This window comes from Schistocerca americana, chromosome 7 (genome assembly GCF_021461395.2).
Source record: "Schistocerca americana isolate TAMUIC-IGC-003095 chromosome 7, iqSchAmer2.1, whole genome shotgun sequence".
NCBI lineage: Eukaryota > Metazoa > Arthropoda > Insecta > Orthoptera > Acrididae > Schistocerca > Schistocerca americana.
In genome coordinates this window covers 427,021,561-427,043,017 of record NC_060125.1, presented here as the reverse complement: position 1 = coordinate 427,043,017, position 21,457 = coordinate 427,021,561, and the positions used below count along the sequence as shown (strand labels likewise).

Sequence of the window (21,457 nt, the reverse complement as noted above, 5' to 3'; positions counted from 1 at the left end):
GCTTGGGAAAAGAAAATCTTGCTACTAAGATGGAAAGACTTACCACAGAAATAAAAAGAGTGTGATGTAGAAACAAATTGACATAAGCTGGATTTGTTATTGTTCCATCTTGGGTTTTCCACTGTTTGTAAATTTGTTTTCATTACACGGATTTAAAAAAAAAAAAAAAAAAAAATATTCTTCATGCTCAGATTCAAGTATCTCAAATCATGATTGTAGCTTAGATATAGATATGGACTTACCATACGGCGAAAAACATCCACAGAAGAAGATCCTGGGACTTCAAGATAGAATAAGAGGATCTAAAAAGTATACTATTACTGGTTACCTATATAGCTTAGCCTCTGTAATTAAACTTGTTTCGGGTTTCCCTACTACTTCTCCTTTCGTGAAGAAGAAAGTATTTTTAAGCACTGTTCTAATTTATGAGGTATTTCAGTTCAATATTATGTTGGATAACTTGGCTACAAATCATCAATGTCACAAAGAGTTATTTCAAGTGTTTTTATTATGCAGTCATCAATTTTTATCCACATTTACCTCAATGTTTTAGCTAAATTTTAAATTTATCTATAATTAATAATCAAACAGAGCTGGAACTTGGATGAGATATACATAACAACCCACCCCGGACTTCAGTTTGAAGTTGGAGGGAACAACTACCCCTTATTGACCACAATATTATAAAACTGAAAATTTCAGAGCATTATGCCCACCTAACCTACGCTTGGCAAACATTGTACATCTGCACAGTTGTTTGGCAAATCCACAAAAAGCAGACAGTGAATTTGACTGTTTACAGGGGCCTTAACATCAGCCTCTGAAAACACTTATTTTACCAAATCAACTATACCTTCATACCTCAGGATGTGTCCTATCAGTCAACCCCCTCTTTTAATCAAATTGTAGTATAAAACAATTCTCCACAGCACAATTTAGTACCCATTCATTACATATTCGATCTAATCTTCAGCATTCTCCTCTAACATATTTCAGATGCTTCTAGTGCCCTTTTGTCTGTTGCGTTTATTGTTCCAGTTTAATTTATATATAATGATCCACAACAAGCAAATGTCTTCTGAAAAGACTTCCTAAATACTTTAATTTCTATTCAGTGTTGACATATGTGTATTCTTTCTCCTGTCACTCATTTTATAGCACCCTCTACTTCATCTATCATCAGTTATTTTGCTGTCCAAATGGAATAACTACTACTTTTAGTGTCTCATTTCCAAACCTAATTCTCTTGCCACCGTCTAATTTAAACAATGTAAAATCCAATAGGGAATAATGACATTATGAAAAGGATAGTTGCTACTCGCCATATAGCAGAGATACTGAGTCGCTGATAGGCATGGCAAGAAGACTGTCAGCAAGTAAGCTTTCAGCCAAAAAAGCCTTTATCAAAAATAGACAACATACACACATACAATCATGCAGTCATGCAAACGCCAGAGACTGGTCGTGTGTGTGCGTGTTCTCTGTTTTTGATGAAGGCCTTTCTTGGCCGAAAGCTTACTTACCATCTAATTTAATATGATTCCATGCATAATTCTTGTTTTTCTTTTGTTGATATTCAACATACTACCCATTCCATTCAACTGTGCTTCCAAGTCCTTTTCTCCTTGAATTATATGCTTGACAATTTCAGAATTTTTACACATTAAAAATTGTCTCCAAATCTATGAAAGTTGATTTCCATTTCCTCAACCTATCTTCGTTAAGTCATAAGGGCAGTGTTCCTTTGCACATTCATACATTTTTCAAATCCTAATTGTTGTTCCCCTGGTCTGCTTGCAGTTGTTCCATTTTTCCGTAAACAATTCATGTTGATACTTAGTTACCATGGTTCATGCAATGTTGGTTCAGTAATACTCACCTCTATCAGCAGCTGTCTTCATTGCATTAAGATTATTGCTTTAAGTCCGAGTGTACATCTGTCTCATAATTCCACACATCACTGAAAATGACATTCCAGAAAATGGGATCCAGAAAGTTGTCACAATTGCCTTTCCTCATGTCCTGTCCTCCAGTGTGAATTTTCTATGAAGCAGTTTTGAGCAGATTTTTCTCATCCCCAATTCATTGGTCAGTACTTGATGAATGGTTGTATGATTCAAATTCTGTTCTGCTCCAATCATTCTGACTGTCAACTGCTGATCTGCACACACACACACACACACACACACACACACACACACACACACACACACACACACACACAAAAGATTCCAGAGTCTGTCACATCAATTCATGAAATCGATAGCTCTCCACTGTGAATTTCATCTTTAATTGACTGTCTTCATTTTGCAAATGCCTTAAACCACCCTGACAACACACTGTCTCCTTGGGCCTGTCAAAGGTTTTGCAAATATTTCAGTTGCACTGTGTCCAAGACTAAAACAAAACCTGATCGCATACTATTGCTCAAAATTCATGTCACTTACTGCTAGAATGCAGAAGCAAACCCTTCTTTACTAAAAAAAAGTGCTATCGACAACTAACATGACACTAGTGTTGTCCAACATGTACTGACTGTGTATCACCTTCTCCTGTCCTCCAAGTCTGGCACCACCAGTGCTGTCAGATCAAACAGTAGACTTTCAGTCTCATCACTTTACTTACACACTTCATATACTGATATTTTTACAGGTGTCAGCATTAGTTCTACACCATATATATCTGCTGACAAAAAAAACCTTATTCAGTAAATCAGCTGGTGCTACACACACATACACGAGAGAGAGAGAGAGAGAGAGAGAGAGAGAGAGAGAATTATTGGAATAGGGAAACGAAACATTAATTTATGTTCAGAGTATTAAATGTAAACAGCAACTAATAAGTCATGTTTATTTTGCCAAACAGTTGTATATATAAACTCTTTAATATATCTTGCATTTCAATTGTTTGTTGCTTATTTTGAAAAACAATATGAAGTACATCTTATTCACATACTATGAATATTCAATACAACTTCATAATTTTTACAAAGTGGCCGTCTGAAACATTTGTCTACTTACAACAACTAGCATAGAACACTCACATACATAATCTGAATCCATATGTGACGTTATATAATTAAAACCACATGTAGTAAGCATCCAATTATCTGTAACAGGGTTGGAATCAGTGTTTCTTTCCCAGTTGTTAACATGCTTTGCCAGATACAACATCAACAGTTTTTTTATTTATTCCTTACAGTTCTCCTGTTTCTCCAAGGTACTATCAGTGGTAATTTGCTTTTTATCTGAACTACAAGTATCTTTGATAACCTCTGGCTCACCTCCATCACTGTCACTATCTCCTGTTCTGTCATCGGCTTCACTCTCAACAGAAACAGGTTCACAGCTGTCACTGGCACTCTCTCTTGCTCCATCATCCAAATCACTCCCACTTTCATCGTCATCACTTTCAGTTTCATCTGATTCACTCACTTCCACAACCTGTCTATTCTTGTTCACAAAGAGATCTTCATCTTCACTTGTATCTCCCACTTCTCTTCCATTCTTGAGATTTTCTGCGCCACTACCATTTTTATCAAATTCTGGAGGCCAAATTCCAAGCTCACGATAGAACTTTTCATGATCTCTTGTAACAATAGTGACAATCTCAGCTTTCACCTAAAAAAATTAAACAATTTCATGGAGAAGGAAAAAGATGCATATTATAATGCAAACATAACAGGAGAAAGAGTGTGTGTGTGTGTGTGTGTGTGTGTGTGTGTGTGTGTGTGTGTGTATAATAAATGTGTACTCTAAATATGAATAGACAATGTATTTGAAGGTGAACACTTAATTATATAAATTTTAATCTGGCCTTGATGGACAACTAGCCATAAAAATAAATTGAACTTGATGACAGTGATGCAGTATCAAGAACAAAACTTATGAACTATTAATGAATAGACACCAGAAAGTTTCAATACAGACTTACAGAAAGCTGACTGGAGAAATATGTATAACATGACAGATGTCAAAACCAAATTTAATGTGGTAATAGGTAGGTTTCTACTGATTTTTAACAGCTGCTTTTCCAAACAGAGAAGTAAGACACTAATAAGGACATAAAAAAGAGCCCTGGATTACAGAAGAAATCAAAATAACTTGTCCAGGGAAAAGGGAACTGCTTGAAATATTTAGAACTAATGGGGAAGTAGGACTAATTACATATCATGAAAAATACTGTACTGTCGTAGGCTAGAAAATCAAAATGCACTTTTATAATGCTAGAAATTAATAATTCAGTTAATAAAATTAAATTATATGTGCTATAATCAAAAGAGAAATCAGACGATATTATATTAAAGAAAATAGTCAAAGAATAAATGACAGTCAGATAGCCAACATATTAAGAACTACATTTTGAAATAACTCAAGAGGTGAGGCATGGATAGAAGGAATAGGGGTGTTAAAGTACCAACTGTAATGGTAATGGGTTCCTCCATACTTGACGTGTCAGACACAAAAGGAAAAACCATTTGATTACTATATCTATATACAAATAAAAATGTAAATGTTCATTTGTTCAACATCTGAAATCTCTGATTCAATGTCGCAATCGAATATGTGAATTTATATACTTGCTGGAGTGCATTTTTATTATATATACTGGATGGTCATACTCAGTCTGAGAGCTTATAAGAGTGTTGCTGGGAAGATTGTGCTGAAAAATAATTCTTAAGAAAAAGCTTCAATACACTGCACCATTTGAGTTAATTAGCACTGAACTTAGCCAATCAGGCCACTGCAATTGCATAAAGAAACAGTCCACCACATACAATTAGTGTCAGTTGTTCTCTCAGCACAGACTTAGTGCACTACACTTTTCCACCTTTGGCTCTGGTTCCATCCTTAACACCAATTGTTGAATTAGTGTCTTAATCAGATTAGGAAAAGAACTGTTTGGCCTGACCGACTCTGGGACGTCAAAGTTTTTGGCCAATTTACTGCAATTTTTTACAGGGCACTCTAATAAACTTTCATATGGAAAAAGGAGATAATATATTTTAAATAAAAATGAACAGGTTTTCTGTCAAAAATGACCGTGAGAAAGAAAATGCTCTGTTTGCTCTGCTGTGAGTGTTGCAGTTTTGTTTTCTTTCTCGCAATCAGTTTTACCTATGATAGTATGGCATTTAAACTATCAGAAAAATTGTTTCTTCCATACATATTCTGTCTCACTACACACATTTCTAAATAAAAATGGTATACACATCGATGTGCTGTTTTGTTTTCTTCTGTCACAGTCAAGTTTTTCACAGAGAACAGAGAAGTTATATTTACAACTTACTGACTTATTATTAGAATGCTACAACAGAATCTGAATTTGCAATAACAATAAACAAGGCACAAGGTCAGGAGAGGAGGAAGAGTAGATGGACACAGAGAGGGGGAGGAGGAGGTGATGGACAGAGAGATGGGGCAGGACAAGGCAACGGGCAAAGAGAGGGAGAGGAGAGAGGGGATGAGGAGATTAGGATACACATCCAATATACATACACATTTTGCAAATGCAAAGCTTAGCCAGATTCACTAGTCACAAGTAAAAAAATGGAGGGAAAAACTGGCATACAGCATCCGTAAGAGATGTTAAATTAAGATTCAGGAGATAAAATATAATACACGGGTTGGATTGTTTAATGATTACGGGATGAAACTATGAGGTCATCAGTCCTGCCAACCTGGAACAGGCAAGTCAACAAAACTAAACACAAAAGAAGGGCCTAGTGCACAAAACCCAAACAAAGAAAACCCCCCTAGGTCTAACATAGGTCAACAAAGCCTAGCGAAAGAAACAAGGAAGAAGAAAAGGGGGGGGGGGGGGGGGGGGAAGGAAGAAATGCGGTCGAGGTGCCCCATACGTGGAGAAACTGGAGGCCCCAAAAGGCAGGAAGTGCGATGGGTGACATACCCCCACCCACCCTTACTGTATTCCATATCCTCAAAACTTGACGATTTAATACTGATCAAAGGCCCGATACTGGAATACCAATCTCAAGAGGTGGCTTAGCGGTAGCCAATTTGGCCAGCCTGCCAGTGAGTTCACTGCTTGGGATCCCAACAAGATCTGGGGTCTAGAAAAAGCCCACTGTGTGTCCACATTGTTCGAGGGCAAAAAGGGAACCTTGGACAGTCAGGACCAAGAAATGGTGGAGGTAACACTGGTCCAGTGATTGTAAACTGCTCAAAGAGTCACTCAAGATAAGGAAGAACTCAGTGGTGCATGAACGGACACATTTAAGAGCAAAAGAGATGACGATCAACTCCACAGTGAAAACACTACAGCCATCAGTACAGACTACTTGTGAACCATGAAACGCACCAATAATGGAGAACTGGCGGCAGAGGGCCTCAGGATGAGCTGTTTTGGACCTCGTGATACGTCAAGACAAGAGCCGTGGATGAGGGTTGCACCATGAAAACATTCATTATTGGGCCTGGAGAAGAGATGGTGGGGGGCAAAACTAGACTTCAGAAGAAAGGAACCAGATGTGGATGACGATCTTAACCCCCCCCCCCCCCCCAATAGGCAGGATGAAAGTGCAGGTAATAACATGGCTGTCCTCAGAACCTCTTAAGGACTCGCCGGACAAAATGAGCTCCTTGCTGCAGCAGATTAGTCCTGAATTACACATCAGATTGAAGGAGGAGGTCTATATGGAAAATAATGCCCTGGGTCATAGTTAAGGACATGTGAGGAGTGATGCTCAATGGGATGTCTCCTAAACACTCAAGCATAAAAGGAGACGCCAACTGACTGGCAGTAGATGTTTTAATCAGCAGGGAACCACATTTCATTTTACTAAGTGAGTCAATTTCACCAAACTTACCTTTGGTACGTTCTACAAAAAGTGTGGTTTGGTAGCGGTGAAAGTCTCCTCGACTGCCCTGGAACAAACCAAGTAATGGGGAAAGGGTTTCGCTCTAAGCCAGCAGACGTGGTTCTCCTCCCAGGCTGAGGAAGCAAAAGTAAAAGCAGAGAGAGAATCGCTCCTGTCAGCAGAGAAGGCTGCAGCAGAGAAGGCTGCAGAAGAGGGGCTAGAAAGTAGGGAGCTTAGCACACTTCACGTGCAGATTGTAGTGTGTCTGCCATGGTACCACTGATATGGGCTCGCACTGTGGGCACTACTCGGCTGCAGCAAGGGCTGCCTGGCACACCGGTCATTGCTATGAGTTTCGATGCCCCAAAAAGATGACCCACTTCTAAGCGTACACACAGGGAGGTGACAGCTCAGGTGCCAGAAGTGTGATCCCTGTTTTGTCAGGGGGCTCAGCCAGATGGGTACATAACCCCACCACATGGACTGGCTACACATGCTGGTGGGAAGGGGGTGGGGGGTTGGAATGGGGGAAGGACCCACACTGGAGATGCTAGGAAGGTAGTTCCCCAAATGGTGCACACTGCAGAAACAGAATTTAGAAAGGGAGGTCAAACCCTAAAGGGAACCTGAGGAAGGGAAGGGGGCAGAGGGGGGGGGGGGGGGGGGGGGGGGGGGGGAAGGACAGTGGCAACACAAGACCGAAAAGTAATCGCAAAGACAACGAAATAGCAGGGTATTCATTAAGGGAAACACGGAGGGGATAGGAGGGGGAGGAGCTAGAATGGGAAGGTCTAGATAGGTGAAAGAGAATGCAGACCACGAGAGAAGAAAAGCGGCAATAGCTCTGGGCCCTATGCGTACCACGCGCGCGCGCGCACACACACACACACACACACACACACACACACACACACACACACACACACACACACACACACACACACACAGAGAGGGGTGAGAGAGGGGGGGGGGGGGGGGAGAGGGGGAGAGAGACAGAGAGGGGGGACGGAGGGGGGACGGAGGGGGGACGGAGGGGGGACGGAGGGGGGACGGAGGGGGGACGGAGGGGGGACGGAGGGGGGGGAGATGGTTGGTTGGTTGGTTTGAGGATTAAAGGGACCAAACTGCAGAGGTCATCGGTCCCTTGTTTCATAAACACACAGAGCACAGGGAAACCATCCATTAGTCATTCGAAGCAGAAGATAAGAATTCCAGGGGAAGAAAATCCCCAAGGTCAATAATAAATAAACACGGAAAACGGAGCACAGCAACAGAAACAACATAGAGAAGAAAGGCAGAAGGAATTAAAACTGCACAGCAGAGGACTGTGGCTGGCTGATCACGAAAATAATAGGATGAGCCAGCCACTCTGCAACACGTTAAAACCTCCAGCCTAAAAGATTAGGATGGAGTCGATTTACAACACAAAACTAATTAAAAGATACAGCTCAAAAGAGGGTGATGTTAAAAAATTAAATGGACCTATAAAAGCCGCTTGCGCGAATAAAACTTAAAACCCGATCTGCCATAGAGACATTGTCACCTAAAAGAGATGATAAATCACCCAGGAGATTAAAAGTTCGCCTGAGGGCGGTTAAAAGAGGATATTCCAACAATATATGGGCCACCGTCATGGTTTCACCACAGCGACAATGAGGGGGGTCCTCTCGACGCAGCAGATGACCATGCGTCAGCCAAGAGTGGCCAATGCGGAGCCTACACAGAACAACAGAATCCCTGCGAGGAGCCCGCATGGAGGAACCCCACACAGTCGTGGTCTCCTTTACCTGCCGCAGCTTGTTGGATGCAGACAGAGTGCGCCACTCGTCTCCCCACAACCCAAAGACCCGACGGTGCAAAACCGTTCGGAGATCAGTTTCCGGGAGGCCGATCTTCCAACGGCAGTTTGCGGGTAGCCTCTGTGGCTAACTTGTCAGCGAGTTTGTTTCCCACGATCCCAACGTGTCCTGGGATCCATATGAACACCACCGAACGACCACGCCGTTCAAGAGCGTGAATGGACCCCTGGATGGCACCAACAATGGGATGGCGTGGGTAGCACTGGTCAAGAGCCTGCAGACTACTGAGCGAGTCACTGCAAATGACAAAGGACTCTCCAGTGCTGGTACGAATATGCTCAAGGGCACGAAAAATGGCTGTCAGTTCTGCGGTGTAAACACTGCAGCCTTCCGGCAAGGAGCGCTGGTCGACATAGTCCGCATGAGCATAAGCGTACCCAACACGGCCATCAACCATCGAGCCATCGGTATAGATAACCTCTGAGGCATGGTATGCGCCTAGGAGAGCAAGGATTTGGCGGCGCAAGACTGCAGGAGGAACTGAATCTTTTGGCCATCGGGAAAGTTCCAGCTGAAGCTGCAGCCAACGAATACACCAAGGTGGTGTATGTGGGCGGACCTGGAAAGCAGATGGAAGAGGCAAACACTCGAGTCCATTAAGGAGCGACCAAACACGGATCCCAATTGTATGGCCTGACTGCGGCCGCCGGTGTGGGACATGGACTGCTGCATTAGCGAAAAGGAGACGGTAGTTAGGGTGACGGGGCGAACAACGGATGTGGGCAGCATAGTTGGCTAACAGCTGTTGACGCCGAATACGAAGTGGAGGAACCCCAGCCTCAGCAAGGAGGCTATTAACAGGGCTGGTGCGGAATGCACCTATCGCCTGTCGAATCCCACAGTGGTGAACGGGGGTCCAGCAGTTGCAATGCTGAGGGCGACGCTGAGCCATACGCCACACTCCCATAATCCAGTCGGGACAGCACGAAGGCATTGTAGAGCTGCAGCAGCGTATTACAATCTGCACCCCACGTTGTGTTGCTGAGGCAGCGGAGGGCATTCAGATGCCGCCAGACCTGACGCTTGAGCTGACAAGTATGTGGAAGCCAAGTAAGCCGGGCATCGAACAGCAATCCCAGAAAACGGTAAGTGTCAACAACCCTGATCATGGCATCCTGAAGATAGAGCTCGGGGTGGGGATGGACAGTACGACGCCAACAAAAGTGCATAAAACAAGTCTTCGCAGGAGAAAATTGACACCCATGGGCTAGGGCCTAGCCGGGGGGGGAGACAGGGGGGGAGACAGGGGGGGGAGACAGGGGCCGGAGACAGGGGCCGGAGACAGGGGCCGGAGACAGGGGCCGGAGACAGGGGCCGGAGACAGGGGCCGGAGACAGGGGCCGGAGACAGGGGCCGGAGACAGGGGCCGGAGACAGGGGCCGGAGACAGGGGCCGGAGACAGGGGCCGGAGACAGGGGCCGGAGACAGGGGCCGGAGACAGGGGCCGGAGACAGGGGCCGGAGACAGGGGGGGAGAGAGGGGTGGAGAGAGGGGTGGAGAGGGGTGGAGAGAGGGGGAGAGGAGGGGGGAGGGGGAGAGGGGGAGGGGGAGAGGGGGAGGGGGAGAGGGGGGAGGGGGGAGAGGGGGGGAGAGGGGGGGAGAGACAGGGGGGAGAGAGGGGGGAGAGAGGGGGGAGAGAGGGGGGGAGAGAGAGGGGGGAGAGGTGGAGAGAGGGGGGGGAGGGGGGAGAGGGGGGAGAGACAGGGGGGAGAGAGGGGGGAGAGGGGGGAGAGGGGGGAGAGAGAGGTGGAGAGAGAGGGGGGAGAGGTGGAGAGAGAGGGGGGGAGAGGTGGAGAGAGAGGGGGGAGAGGTGGAGAGAGAGGGGGGAGAGGTGGAGAGAGAGGGGGGAGAGGTGGAGAGAGAGGGGGGAGAGGTGGAGAGAGAGGGGGGAGAGGTGGAGAGAGAGGGGGGGAGAGGTGGAGAGAGAGGGGGGAGAGGTGGAGAGAGAGGGGGGAGAGGTGGAGAGAGAGGGGGGAGAGGTGGAGAGAGAGGGGGGAGAGGTGGAGAGAGAGGGGGGAGAGGTGGAGAGAGAGGGGGGAGAGGTGGAGAGAGAGGGGGGAGAGGTGGAGAGAGAGGGGGGAGAGGTGGAGAGAGAGGGGGGGGAGGTGGGAGAGAGAGGGGGGGAGGTGGGAGAGAGAGGGGGGGAGGTGGGAGAGAGAGGGGGGGGAGGTGGGAGAGAGAGGGGGGGAGGTGGGAGAGAGAGGGGGGAGGTGGGAGAGAGAGGGGGGAGGTGGGAGAGAGAGGGGGGAGGTGGGAGAGAGAGGGGGGAGGTGGGAGAGAGAGGGGGGAGGTGGGAGAGAGAGGGGGGAGGTGGGAGAGAGAGGGGGGAGGTGGGAGAGAGAGGGGGGAGGTGGGAGAGAGAGGGGGGAGGTGGGAGAGAGAGGGGGGAGGTGGGAGAGAGAGGGGGGAGGTGGGAGAGAGAGGGGGGAGGTGGGAGAGAGGGGGGGAAATATAATAGGGTGTGATAGACATCATACATCAGCCAAGAGCATTTAGAGCCCTACTGCAGTCAGTCATGGGGCAGAAGACATACTCCCACACCTGAGCAGGCTCTCCGCCCACTGTAGCAGGTAAAGAGTTGACAAGTCGGCTAGCTAATAAGAGCATGACAACAATTTATTTCAATGCAATTAAGACATTAAAGTTAAGTTGTTATTTTATGGATCAATTCATCCTCCAGCCAGGGGCAGTGGGAAATCCCTTGAGGCTAAAAATGCAGTGGAAGGCAACCCTCCATCTCCATACAACAGCATCAGAACCAAAACAACAAAATCTTCATCTGAAAATATACAGTCAACATTGATGTATGAAATTTAAAACCTGAATCGCCTCCTGGATATCATCAGCTTGGTTATCAGGAAGCAACTGGGGAGGTGTGAAGCTCACTGTATAGCAGTAAAGGTGAGGTACTCAAACAGTGAGTGAACATCAGGTGTGTGCTACAACTGCAATGGGGTAGGACAGCTTGTCATAGAATGTACATGTGGGTCATACTGGGGTGCCCAATGTGGAGGCAGCAGATGATTTTGGATTCACGGTGAGCCAAGCAAAGGGACGACTGCCACACAGTCATACTCTTTTATAATCTGTAACTTATTAGTTGTGGCCATGATTCCCCATTCTCTGTTCCAGTCCACAGAGTTAGCAATGCGTTTTGGTCTCCCTGTTGGTCCCCATCTTCAGTTCCAGAGCAACATTCTCAATAGCCTCTTTGGTGAGCCAATCCACGAAGTTATTTCCTGGAATACCGACTTGACTGGAGGACCAGCGAAATACTAAAGCCTTCTCGTCATAGATACCTAAGAAGAGATCTTGTATGAACATTACCAAACTCAAAGTTAACTTCTGAGATTTCTGGGGTCAAGGCTTGTGACATCAGGCCAGCAAGTACCTGGCACTGCTGGTAGATGTCACACAACATGTTTTTCTTTTAAAGGCTTGTGAAAAGACTGCTATGCTTTTGAATTATTGTCAGATTTGTTACACACTCTGTATGTATTTGCACTCCAGTCACACAGCAGCTTGTAAAGATTTTATGCTTTTATGAACTGGCTGTGTTCGATTTTCTTTACATATATTTGTAGGACTTTAAAGTCTGTGTCCACATATCAATTTTCTACAGCAGCGTGACACAATTTTAAAAAAGAAAAACTCGAGTGAAAGTTGCCTCTAAAAATGTGATGATTTTCAATGACTGGTAACTTCAAAATATTTCGCAGATGTTTTGGTGGCACCTGTAACTGAACACACAGTGTCTAAGACTGGTGACTGTATAGTCTGCCCAGTTCAAATCTCCTTTTATAACACTTCTTTTTTTACTGCTATTTAAATTCTGCATTTTTTGTCACATGGAAATTATAATAAAAAATACTGAATCATAACTTTTCTGAATTACGTGTCACATGAAACAATTAAAATCCAATACAGGCACTTGAAATGACATATACATCTATAATACTCCATGACGAATTTGATTCTATATCTCCTCTGTTTACTGCTAATGCCCAGTAGTTTCTCCTTTCTTCATTCTGTGGAGAAACGAGCATACGAAATGGACCAGTGTTACAGATGAAACTACCTGGCATATTACCTGCAGGTTAATTGTTCATTTATTATTATCAGTGCGGTGGTGTACGAAAAAACCTGTGAGGAAGTTTCATTTCAGTGCAACTCCACTACACAGCGAAAATTCATTCTGGAGTATTACTGATGTATGCAAGTCACTTTTACACCTCTATCAAATTTTAATTTGTTTCAAATGACTTAATTGAAAACAAAATGCTATTTTCATTATAAAATTATGAATCAATATTTTCTATTATAAATTCCTCCTGACAGCAAATATATAATTTATATAAAAGTAAAAATAAATGTCGTAAAGGATATTCAAACCAGACTCTTCCATCACCAATCTGCGACACTACACATTCAGATACAGCTACAAGCACATACAAAACATCTTGGAAATGTTTTCGGAAATTGTTGTCCGGGCAAACGCTTTCAAATCCTACAAATACACAAAGAAAATCGGACTTGGCCAGTCCATAAGGTGTCCTAGTCAGATAAAAGCTCATATGTATACACTCACAGGTGTAAAATCTGTGCAAGCAGATGTGTGACCATGGTGTGTAACAAAGCCAACAATAATTCAAATACATTGCAGTCATTTTCGCAAGTCTTGAAAAGAATGACTCATTCAGTGTAACATCTACTGGCTGTGACAGGTACTTGCTGGGTTGACATCATGAGCTACGACCCCAGAAAGTTCAGCATTTAATGCAGAGTGTTACTAAGGGATGCCAGGACTAACAGTGGCTTATAGCCTGGATGATGTTTGTGGAGTCACTGCAAATTTAAAAGAGGCTCATGTTATTCAATGTGAATGCAGTGAATGGCACACCATATTTCCATCAATTCCATTATAAGGATAGTGCCTCCACTAACCAGGGAGTGTTGCTTGCTACTCTTGTTGCATGTAAAAGCTCTGTCTGTCCTTCAACTCTTGGGCTATGAGTATAAATTATATTCTGAATTGATGTACTCACTGAGTATCAAGATGAATAACTGACAGAAATCTAAGAGGTCTATCACATCCTTCGGGTTAAGAAAAAGATCAAGGCAAATATAAGGATAAGGCACCCATCATTAGGGCATTTGTAAGTGTGATGGAACATGAGGATTGATTGGAGGTAAACAAAATTAGTAACGGGCAGACTAACTTGATCGATACTGGAATTTCTGACTAAGGTCACTTTTCTTGAAACACAAGGTATTGACTCGGTTGTTCTAGATGGTTACAGATGTGTACAGCACTGTTCAGCCATAATTGGTCGTGCCTGAGCTGTGAAGGGGGAATCGCTGCCTCTACCAGAAGGCTGCCCACAGGTTTGTTTGATAGGCACCATCCTCCAGCTTTGTCCCACAACAGTGGGTCAGATATAAGAGTTGTAATATCAATGACACTGCCAACACATAGCCCACACTTCCACAAGCTTAATGTGATAAAATGAGAGCTTTGTAGCACTGAAAAGTGGTGCAATGGTCTGCATTCCACAAGGTATTACTGAGAAAGCGTAGGACATTAAAATTTAACTGGCACACCCATTTAAGCTGTCATATAAGGGTTACTCAAGTTAACTAATCGAACAAGAGTCTTAAGAAGCATTTTAAGTCTCGGCCATATGAAGCAGGTCATTATGTAGGTAGAGTTCTGGTTGCAGACAAATAATTCTGCACTGTCAAAAATACATTACACAAGTTTATGTAGTGGTAAATTTGAAGCCATGTGTACATTCCCAACTGTCTGCTTTCCTTGTACTGCCACGTAATCATCATTCAATGACCCTCATATGGGAAAAACTATAGCAGATGCAGAGGTCAACAACATTTAACGATGGTGAGACTATAAATCCACTGTATCTGCAAGTCTGATTATTGCCATTCAGAAGAGGGTCTGTCTAAGAATGGAGCCTTGTGGGGTTCCATTTCCCTGTTTGTTGGGAGCATAGTGGGAATTACTGATTTTGACTGAAGGACTGTCGAGAATGAAAATTTTGAATAAAGATTGGGAGAGAGTCACAGAAGGCGCACACCAGTAAGTTTTTGGTGATATGGTACTGCCATGCAGCGTCATAAGCCTTATGCACACCAAAGACAGTGATAAGATGCTGATAATGGATAAAAGCCATTCAAATAGCAGGCTTTAGGCACAGTAGATGATCACAAGCAGATCAGCCCTTCCAAAACGCACACCAATTGCTAGACAAGGTGCCAGTCATCTTGAGTGCTGAGCATAGTCATTAGCTTACTATGTTCTTGAACACGCAAAAAACGTTATTACAGCAGATGAGTCTGTAGCTATCCATCTCCTGTGAGGGTTCCTTGATTTTGATTTTGGGATAGTCATACTTTCCCTCCACTGGGAATTGAACTCTCCCTCAAGCTGAATTTGATTAAAAAAACAGCAAAGCTATGGTGCTTGCATTTTATAAGTAGACAGTGCAGCATTTGAATATGTATTCAATCAGGATCTGGAGCTGTATTTTGGTACACTGTAAGTGCATTGTGCTGATGAGTTCTTACTTCTTTTTTTTTAACATTGAAGAGTTTCAAACTTTGTATGTTTCAATACAGGATAATACTGTCTGCTTGTCTTTTGTGGAGATGAGAGAGAGTTGCCAGATGCCAATGGTTGGACATAGTGCATCAACAGGTGGTCAGCAATGACAACAGTGTGCCATCCTTATAGAAGCCTCAAATAAGAGTCACCTTTTGTTAATCACAAATACACCAAGACTTTTTCCCATGTCTGTGAGAGGAAGATACAAGTTCCAATGGTGAATATGAAACTTTCCCAGCATTGCTTCTTTTGTAAGTGTGTTATGGCTTGGAGACGTTAAAATAGGATACAAATCTCCCTTGACAGATGTTGCCTATAGTGTCGGGAGTTCCCTGTGTAGCATTTATGGCTGTGGTGATCTGTGTCCGTCATGGGGCTGGCGTATGATGGGGGTGGGGGCCTTGAGGGAAGCAGTGTCGCTAGTTCATCTGAGCAGTGCTGTGATGGTCATTGTGAGTCTGACGGTCTCTTCAGAGGTCCCACAGTGAGGCATATACAGCATTATGAAAGTTCTAAAAATGTGCCAGTCAGCATTCTTAAGAATCCACACAGTTGAGTATCAATGTGGGAGGGATAAAACAATCAGATAGTGACCATTACCACATAGTTCATCAAGAACCTTCCACTGAACGGACCACATTGTCGATGGCTGGACAGGATCCTGGTGCTGTGTTAAAATGAGTGACAGTGCTATTACATAACATGAAAAAGTCAAAATTCAAAAAACCCCACTAAGTTATCACAGTTAGTGGTCTTCGAGTGGCCCCATAATGTATTATGGACATGAAAATTATCAGTAAAAGAAAGGGTGATGGTAGGTGGGAGATCAAATTGAACATCTCCCAGTACATTAGCTCTCCTCCAAGGGGAAGATGGGCTTTCCAAACGGTTGATTTTATATTTGATATTGTGTGTTCCAACATTGTTTCCATCGTGGTATGTGGCCATGAAGTATTCGGTCGATTGTACAAAAGATGCTCTTTCAAGATCAATTATAGTCTTATATTAGTTTTAATAATTACATAAATTGAGTGAATGTGTTGTTGTGAATTGGTTTTCCTGCAAAGTAAAATGAGAGAAAGTGCTTCAGTGCAGCCAGATGGCCACAGTAGCCATTACAGTTTCAATGGATTATGTTTGCACAAACAGGGTGTAAATAAATTCCCTTTACAGCCACTGAAGGTGTGTAGTGGCGGCCAAAACGGTTCATTTTAGAATAGAAACTTGTGTCTGAAAATGTACTATTTTCCGGATATGCACAAAATATGAAACTTTAACCCAAAATCTCTCCTCTTATGGAGTTAATAATATCACAAACACAATGCTGGAATTCTGTTCTTCACATATATGCAGTGTATTTAGTCAGAAATACAATACACTACTATCACTAAGGATATTTACAGACATATTTAAATATGCTGATGTCAGACCTGTTTACAAGGCCGACAGTAAAACAGATAATTGTAATTATTGATCGGTCTTGTTACTTAGATCCTCCTTGAATGTATTGAAAAAACATTGTGTGTGCAAGAGCTGTAACAACCCTCTCAAAGTAAGATACTTGGTCTGAATTTTGATTGCACAATCTCTCCACAGAATGTGCTACAGTACGTGTCATGCATCGGATTATGCAAGACATAAATGATAAAAATGTTGCCAACTAGTATTTTCTGTGACTTTTCAAAAGCATTTGATTCTCCTAGGTGTACAGGACAAAACAGCTATCTGAGAATGGGAAATAATCCCTACGAGTGTACCACAAAGACCAATATTGGGCCTGCTCTTCTTCTCATTGTATATAAATGGTACACACAAGACACACAAATAGTTCTCTCTGCTAAGAGTGCAAGTAAAAATGTAGGAACATCAACACTTGAAAACGTAAACAGTATATTCTTGAAAATTAGTAACAGTTTCTCTACAAATGGACTGTAACTGAAATTCGATAAAACAGAATACACGCAATTCGGTACTGCATAAGAGCTGACCACATAGTTATAAATAATCTGTGAAGGTTGATCGATAAATGAAACAATATTTTCAACTCTTACATATTTATATTGATAAGGATCTGAATTGAAAGTCATGTGTGCAGATCTTTACGACATCAATACGGCAGAAAAAGACTACTTTCAGTGTATAAAAAATGCCGCAAATGATGTCACTGCATACACACAGCAAAAAACGCAGACAACAATAAAAATAACACAATAGTATCTCACTCCAAAAATGAAATGAAACTGACAGGACATCCATGGAAAACTGTATTTAGGGCAGGGAGACACTAAATACACAACAAGGAAAAAACATTGCACCATCCTAAATAAATAATATAAAAACATTTAAATTACAACACTTCGCTACACCAATTAATCCACAGGAATCTGACATTTCCCTTGAGCTATATAGTTTAACGGCAGCTATCAATGCCAAAACAACTGCCAACTATAACCATGAATAGCGGAATCTGACATTTCCCTTGACCTACGAGGGTCACTCCCAAAGAAATGCACACTACTACTTTTTTTTTTAATCCATCTCTTATGCCACATGTTTGAAAGTTTTACAGTGTGTAGATACATCCTTTAGGAACAATATTTTCATTTCTCCACATAATTTCCACACCTCTCAACTGCCTTGCACCATCTCGGAACCAGCGCCTGTACACCCGTACAGTAAAATTCTGGACCAACTTGTTGGAGCAACTGTTTGGCAGCATGCACAAAGGGGGAGTCATCTTCAAACCTTGTTCCATGAAGAGAGTCTTTCAGTTTCCCAAAGAGAAGATAGTCACATGGAGCCAGGTCAGGGCTGTAAAGCGGGTGTTGCAGTGTTGTCCATCCGAGTTTTGTGATCACTTCCATGGTTTTTTGACTGACTACTGGATACATAAGCATCACATATACCCTTGTCATAATCAAAGAGATTGTCTTACATCTGGTATGCTTCACGACATTGCGTGAAGCCAAATTCTTGAAGCCTGCAATTCATCCATGTGCCTAGGTCACAACAATCAAAAATATACCACCACAGTATTATGGTGTAGCGCAATGACTAGCGTAAAAATCCCACTTTTAGTAGGTCGTAGTTTCGATTCTTATGAAATATACTGATGTTCTTAAAATTTCTATACCTTTTCAAGAAAGTGATTGTTAATTTTGTTCTGTTAATCTGTTCAAATGTAATTTTTTTTTAATATTATTTCTAATTCTTTGCTGCATCATTTTCATCATTGTACTGACTTCATATCGGCTTATTTCTGTAGCCTTTAACCTGTAACCAAGTGCTAACGAGGCCTGCTCTTTGGTTGGTAACATGGCATCCCTTGTAGCCAGTGTGAGAATAGTTTCAGACGACGGCTCACAAAGTTGCAGTTAGTTTACAACATAAGTTTTAACTCAGGGTTCCAAAAAGTGTTGTCTGCCGCAGTTCAGTCACCAGTCACTTAAAGTCAGCTGTCGAAGGGGCATCCCTCATTTGCGACAAACCTCGCAGTGGCCACTTACACTGTGTCGTATTACACACCTAGAGCATTTGTGAACTGACCCACTCTGTGTGTGTGTGTGTGTGTGTGTGTGTGTGAGTCCTACAATCTACCAGCAGCTCATGTGGCAACACTGTAGCTGCACATGACAAGACGTCAACTCTAACGTAATTTTAATTTGACTGTAGTGCGTGTTCCAGCTTTCATGGTGGGTGGTAAGCAGTAGGGGTTTTAAAAACACTTTCATCGGGTTTTCGTAGAATTTTAACATAAGAACTTTGAAGTCATTATTATTATTATATGCTTCAACTTCCTGTAACTCTGTTTTGTAAAATTTATAAAGTAAAGTTACTCCTATACTTTATAAATCACCTTTTCTCTGGAACCAGTGGGGAGTCCAAAAATTTTACTAACAGATATGCAAAAGAGGGCAGTAGGTAAAGTCCTTACATACTTTACCGAACATACAAATCTTTCTATCTCATTTACGTGCCCTCTGTAGTTTGGTAACCACCGCATCATTATCAATTATGCAGGTTTCAACAGGGATGTATTCAAAGTGGTTAGGTCTATTTGTTGACATGAAATCTAGTATACTTCTGTTATGAATGAGCTTCAAAACTATCCCAATAGTGTTCAGAGAACATGTTACATTGTTTTGAACGATGTCTTGTCACACTTACCAGTTACAAAACTGTCATCCTTCTGGTTGTTGAATGAATCAGGTGTCTCCAATGAAGACTGTGTGGTGGGGGAAAATATGTAATATGAAGCTGAGGTTCAATTTAAAATTTTCAGCGAGTCTCAGATAAAGCTACATATTGGATCCCACCTGAAATCTTGGTTGGGATGAAAGACTGATCTGTATTGCAGCCCAACAACTAGGTTATTATGCTGGAAAGTGACAATTTGGTTATGAGTTTACAAAATCAAAAAATGTGAAAGCTGAAAATCTGGCTGCGGTAACAAACTGAACAGCATAAAGCCTATTATTTACATCAGCTCCATATTAAAAAATGCAAAACGGGGGTGGGGATTCAATAAATAACTTTTATCCAAGTCTGGTGGTCCACAGAAGGGCCCAATTATTAGCTCATGCTCACCCTAGATTCTTCTGCGTCTTGCCCTAACAACAACCTCATGTGCAACTTCTTTCAAAACTTTTACATTTTTATGTAGATTACTTTTATTTCTTGTGCAGCTTCTGTAAAATTAGGCATGTGTATTATGTATAGGTAACATTTGCATTTATCCTTGGAATGCTAAAACAGTGACAATTCACATTAACTTAACAGATATGCTATGTATTCTTAGATTATTTATCTTACACGTGAAACAAGTAAAGCAGAATATTTTCGGCTGATACACAACCATTACATCCAAGAAAAAAACTTATTCAGTGTAACTGGAAAATAGATACAACAAAGCCGGACAATTCGCCCACAACGATATACAGATTACTTTCACTACCACATGTAATGGTTACATAAGGCTCATTATCACTTACATCAGTACGCAACTTCACGGCTGCAGACAACCTAAGTGCACTTTTGTCCCAATGCGCTTGTTGCTTGACAAACTATACATTATAAATGTAAGTAGTACCTTTGCTTCCAGACATAGTAAGTTTCAATCTATCACTTGTTTTATCCTACACCACCAGATAATTTCCCACTTCGGATTATGTCGACGTAAAGAAGTTAGTAATTGGAATTACCTTGTCTCCTTCCGGTATGGGTTCTACAAGCAGGTAATCTCCACGTTTAATCCATACGTTACGACGGAATTTTGTGGGCATTGAGGCAAGAAAAGGTTCTCCTGAAGCCGGAGCAACAAGATGCAGGTTATTTCCTCTGCCGGCAAGGACTTGTACAACAGACTGTTCCTCAGTTGGTGGCCGTATCTCTTCTACCAAGACTTCACGGATAACATGCTTCCGTTTTGTAGCACGAGACATTCTCCTGCAATAGTAAGGCAATGAAAACGTTTCACTGTTTTTTTAGCAACAGACATTCTACAGCAGGAAATGAAAACGTTTCACTGTAAAGAATCGTCATGCAGACGGCAATACAGTGCTACTGTTACATGTACCAGTATCCCACATGTCATTTAGAAATTGTAACTACGCCTTCGTTTTGTGCGCCATAATCTGCACATTAAATACTAAAATTCTTACCACGCAATAAAAGTGATGACCCATAAACAAACACACAAACAAACAAACAGGTTATCTATGACTACAAATGTACTACGAAACCAACTTAACACCACGAACTAGCTATTTACCTAGTTTAGGAAACTCATATCTGACGTATAACAAAGCATCCAGTTGTCAACGAAGCATACAAATTGAGAACAAAAACTTCAATCACGTCCCCTTCCGCACGTAATCGTAAACAGTAGGCAAACCGGATAACCACGCGTGTCAAAGGATGTCAACCAAGAACCTCACATAACAGAGATAACAGTGGGCCGTGGTCGAGACATGGGGAGCGAGTCGCGCCAGTAAGGCCGGTATTACAACACCATAATTCTTTGTCAAAGTTGATACGTCAAATGTATTTGATAGTGTAATAGGGAACTTTGTCAAATGTCGCCTGTCGTCAAATAAATATGATCAAATCTAGGGCCTCGCTGTAGATTTGATCATTAAAGTCGCTTGTCTTCTGTTCACT

The 21,457-nt window shown here is 42.5% G+C and overlaps 1 protein-coding gene across 1 annotated transcript; it reads right to left on the bottom strand.

Moving 5' to 3' along the window:
* Positions 1-2,818: 2,818 nt before the first annotated feature.
* LOC124622179 (probable RNA-binding protein EIF1AD) lies at positions 2,819-21,230 on the bottom strand. The gene is made up of 3 exons (XM_047147824.1): positions 21,069-21,230; positions 20,500-20,743; positions 2,819-3,620 (listed from the first exon to the last, which is right to left on the bottom strand). The coding sequence occupies exons 2-3, from the start codon at positions 20,737-20,739 to the stop codon at positions 3,189-3,191; spliced, it is 672 nt and encodes a 223-aa protein (XP_047003780.1). The 5' UTR covers positions 20,740-20,743; positions 21,069-21,230; the 3' UTR covers positions 2,819-3,188.
* Positions 21,231-21,457: the final 227 nt, after the last annotated feature.

What these genes read in the sequence shown, in the direction of transcription:
- LOC124622179 (XM_047147824.1), bottom strand. Translation starts at nt 20,739, where the DNA reads ATGTCTCGTGCTACAAAACGGAAGCATGTTATCCGTGAAGTCTTGGTA. An exon ending in CCATACCGGAAGGAGACAAG is followed by an intron (nt 3,621 to 20,499) that starts GTAATTCCAATT and finishes TAATTTTTTTAG; the next exon opens with GTGAAAGCTGAGATTGTCAC.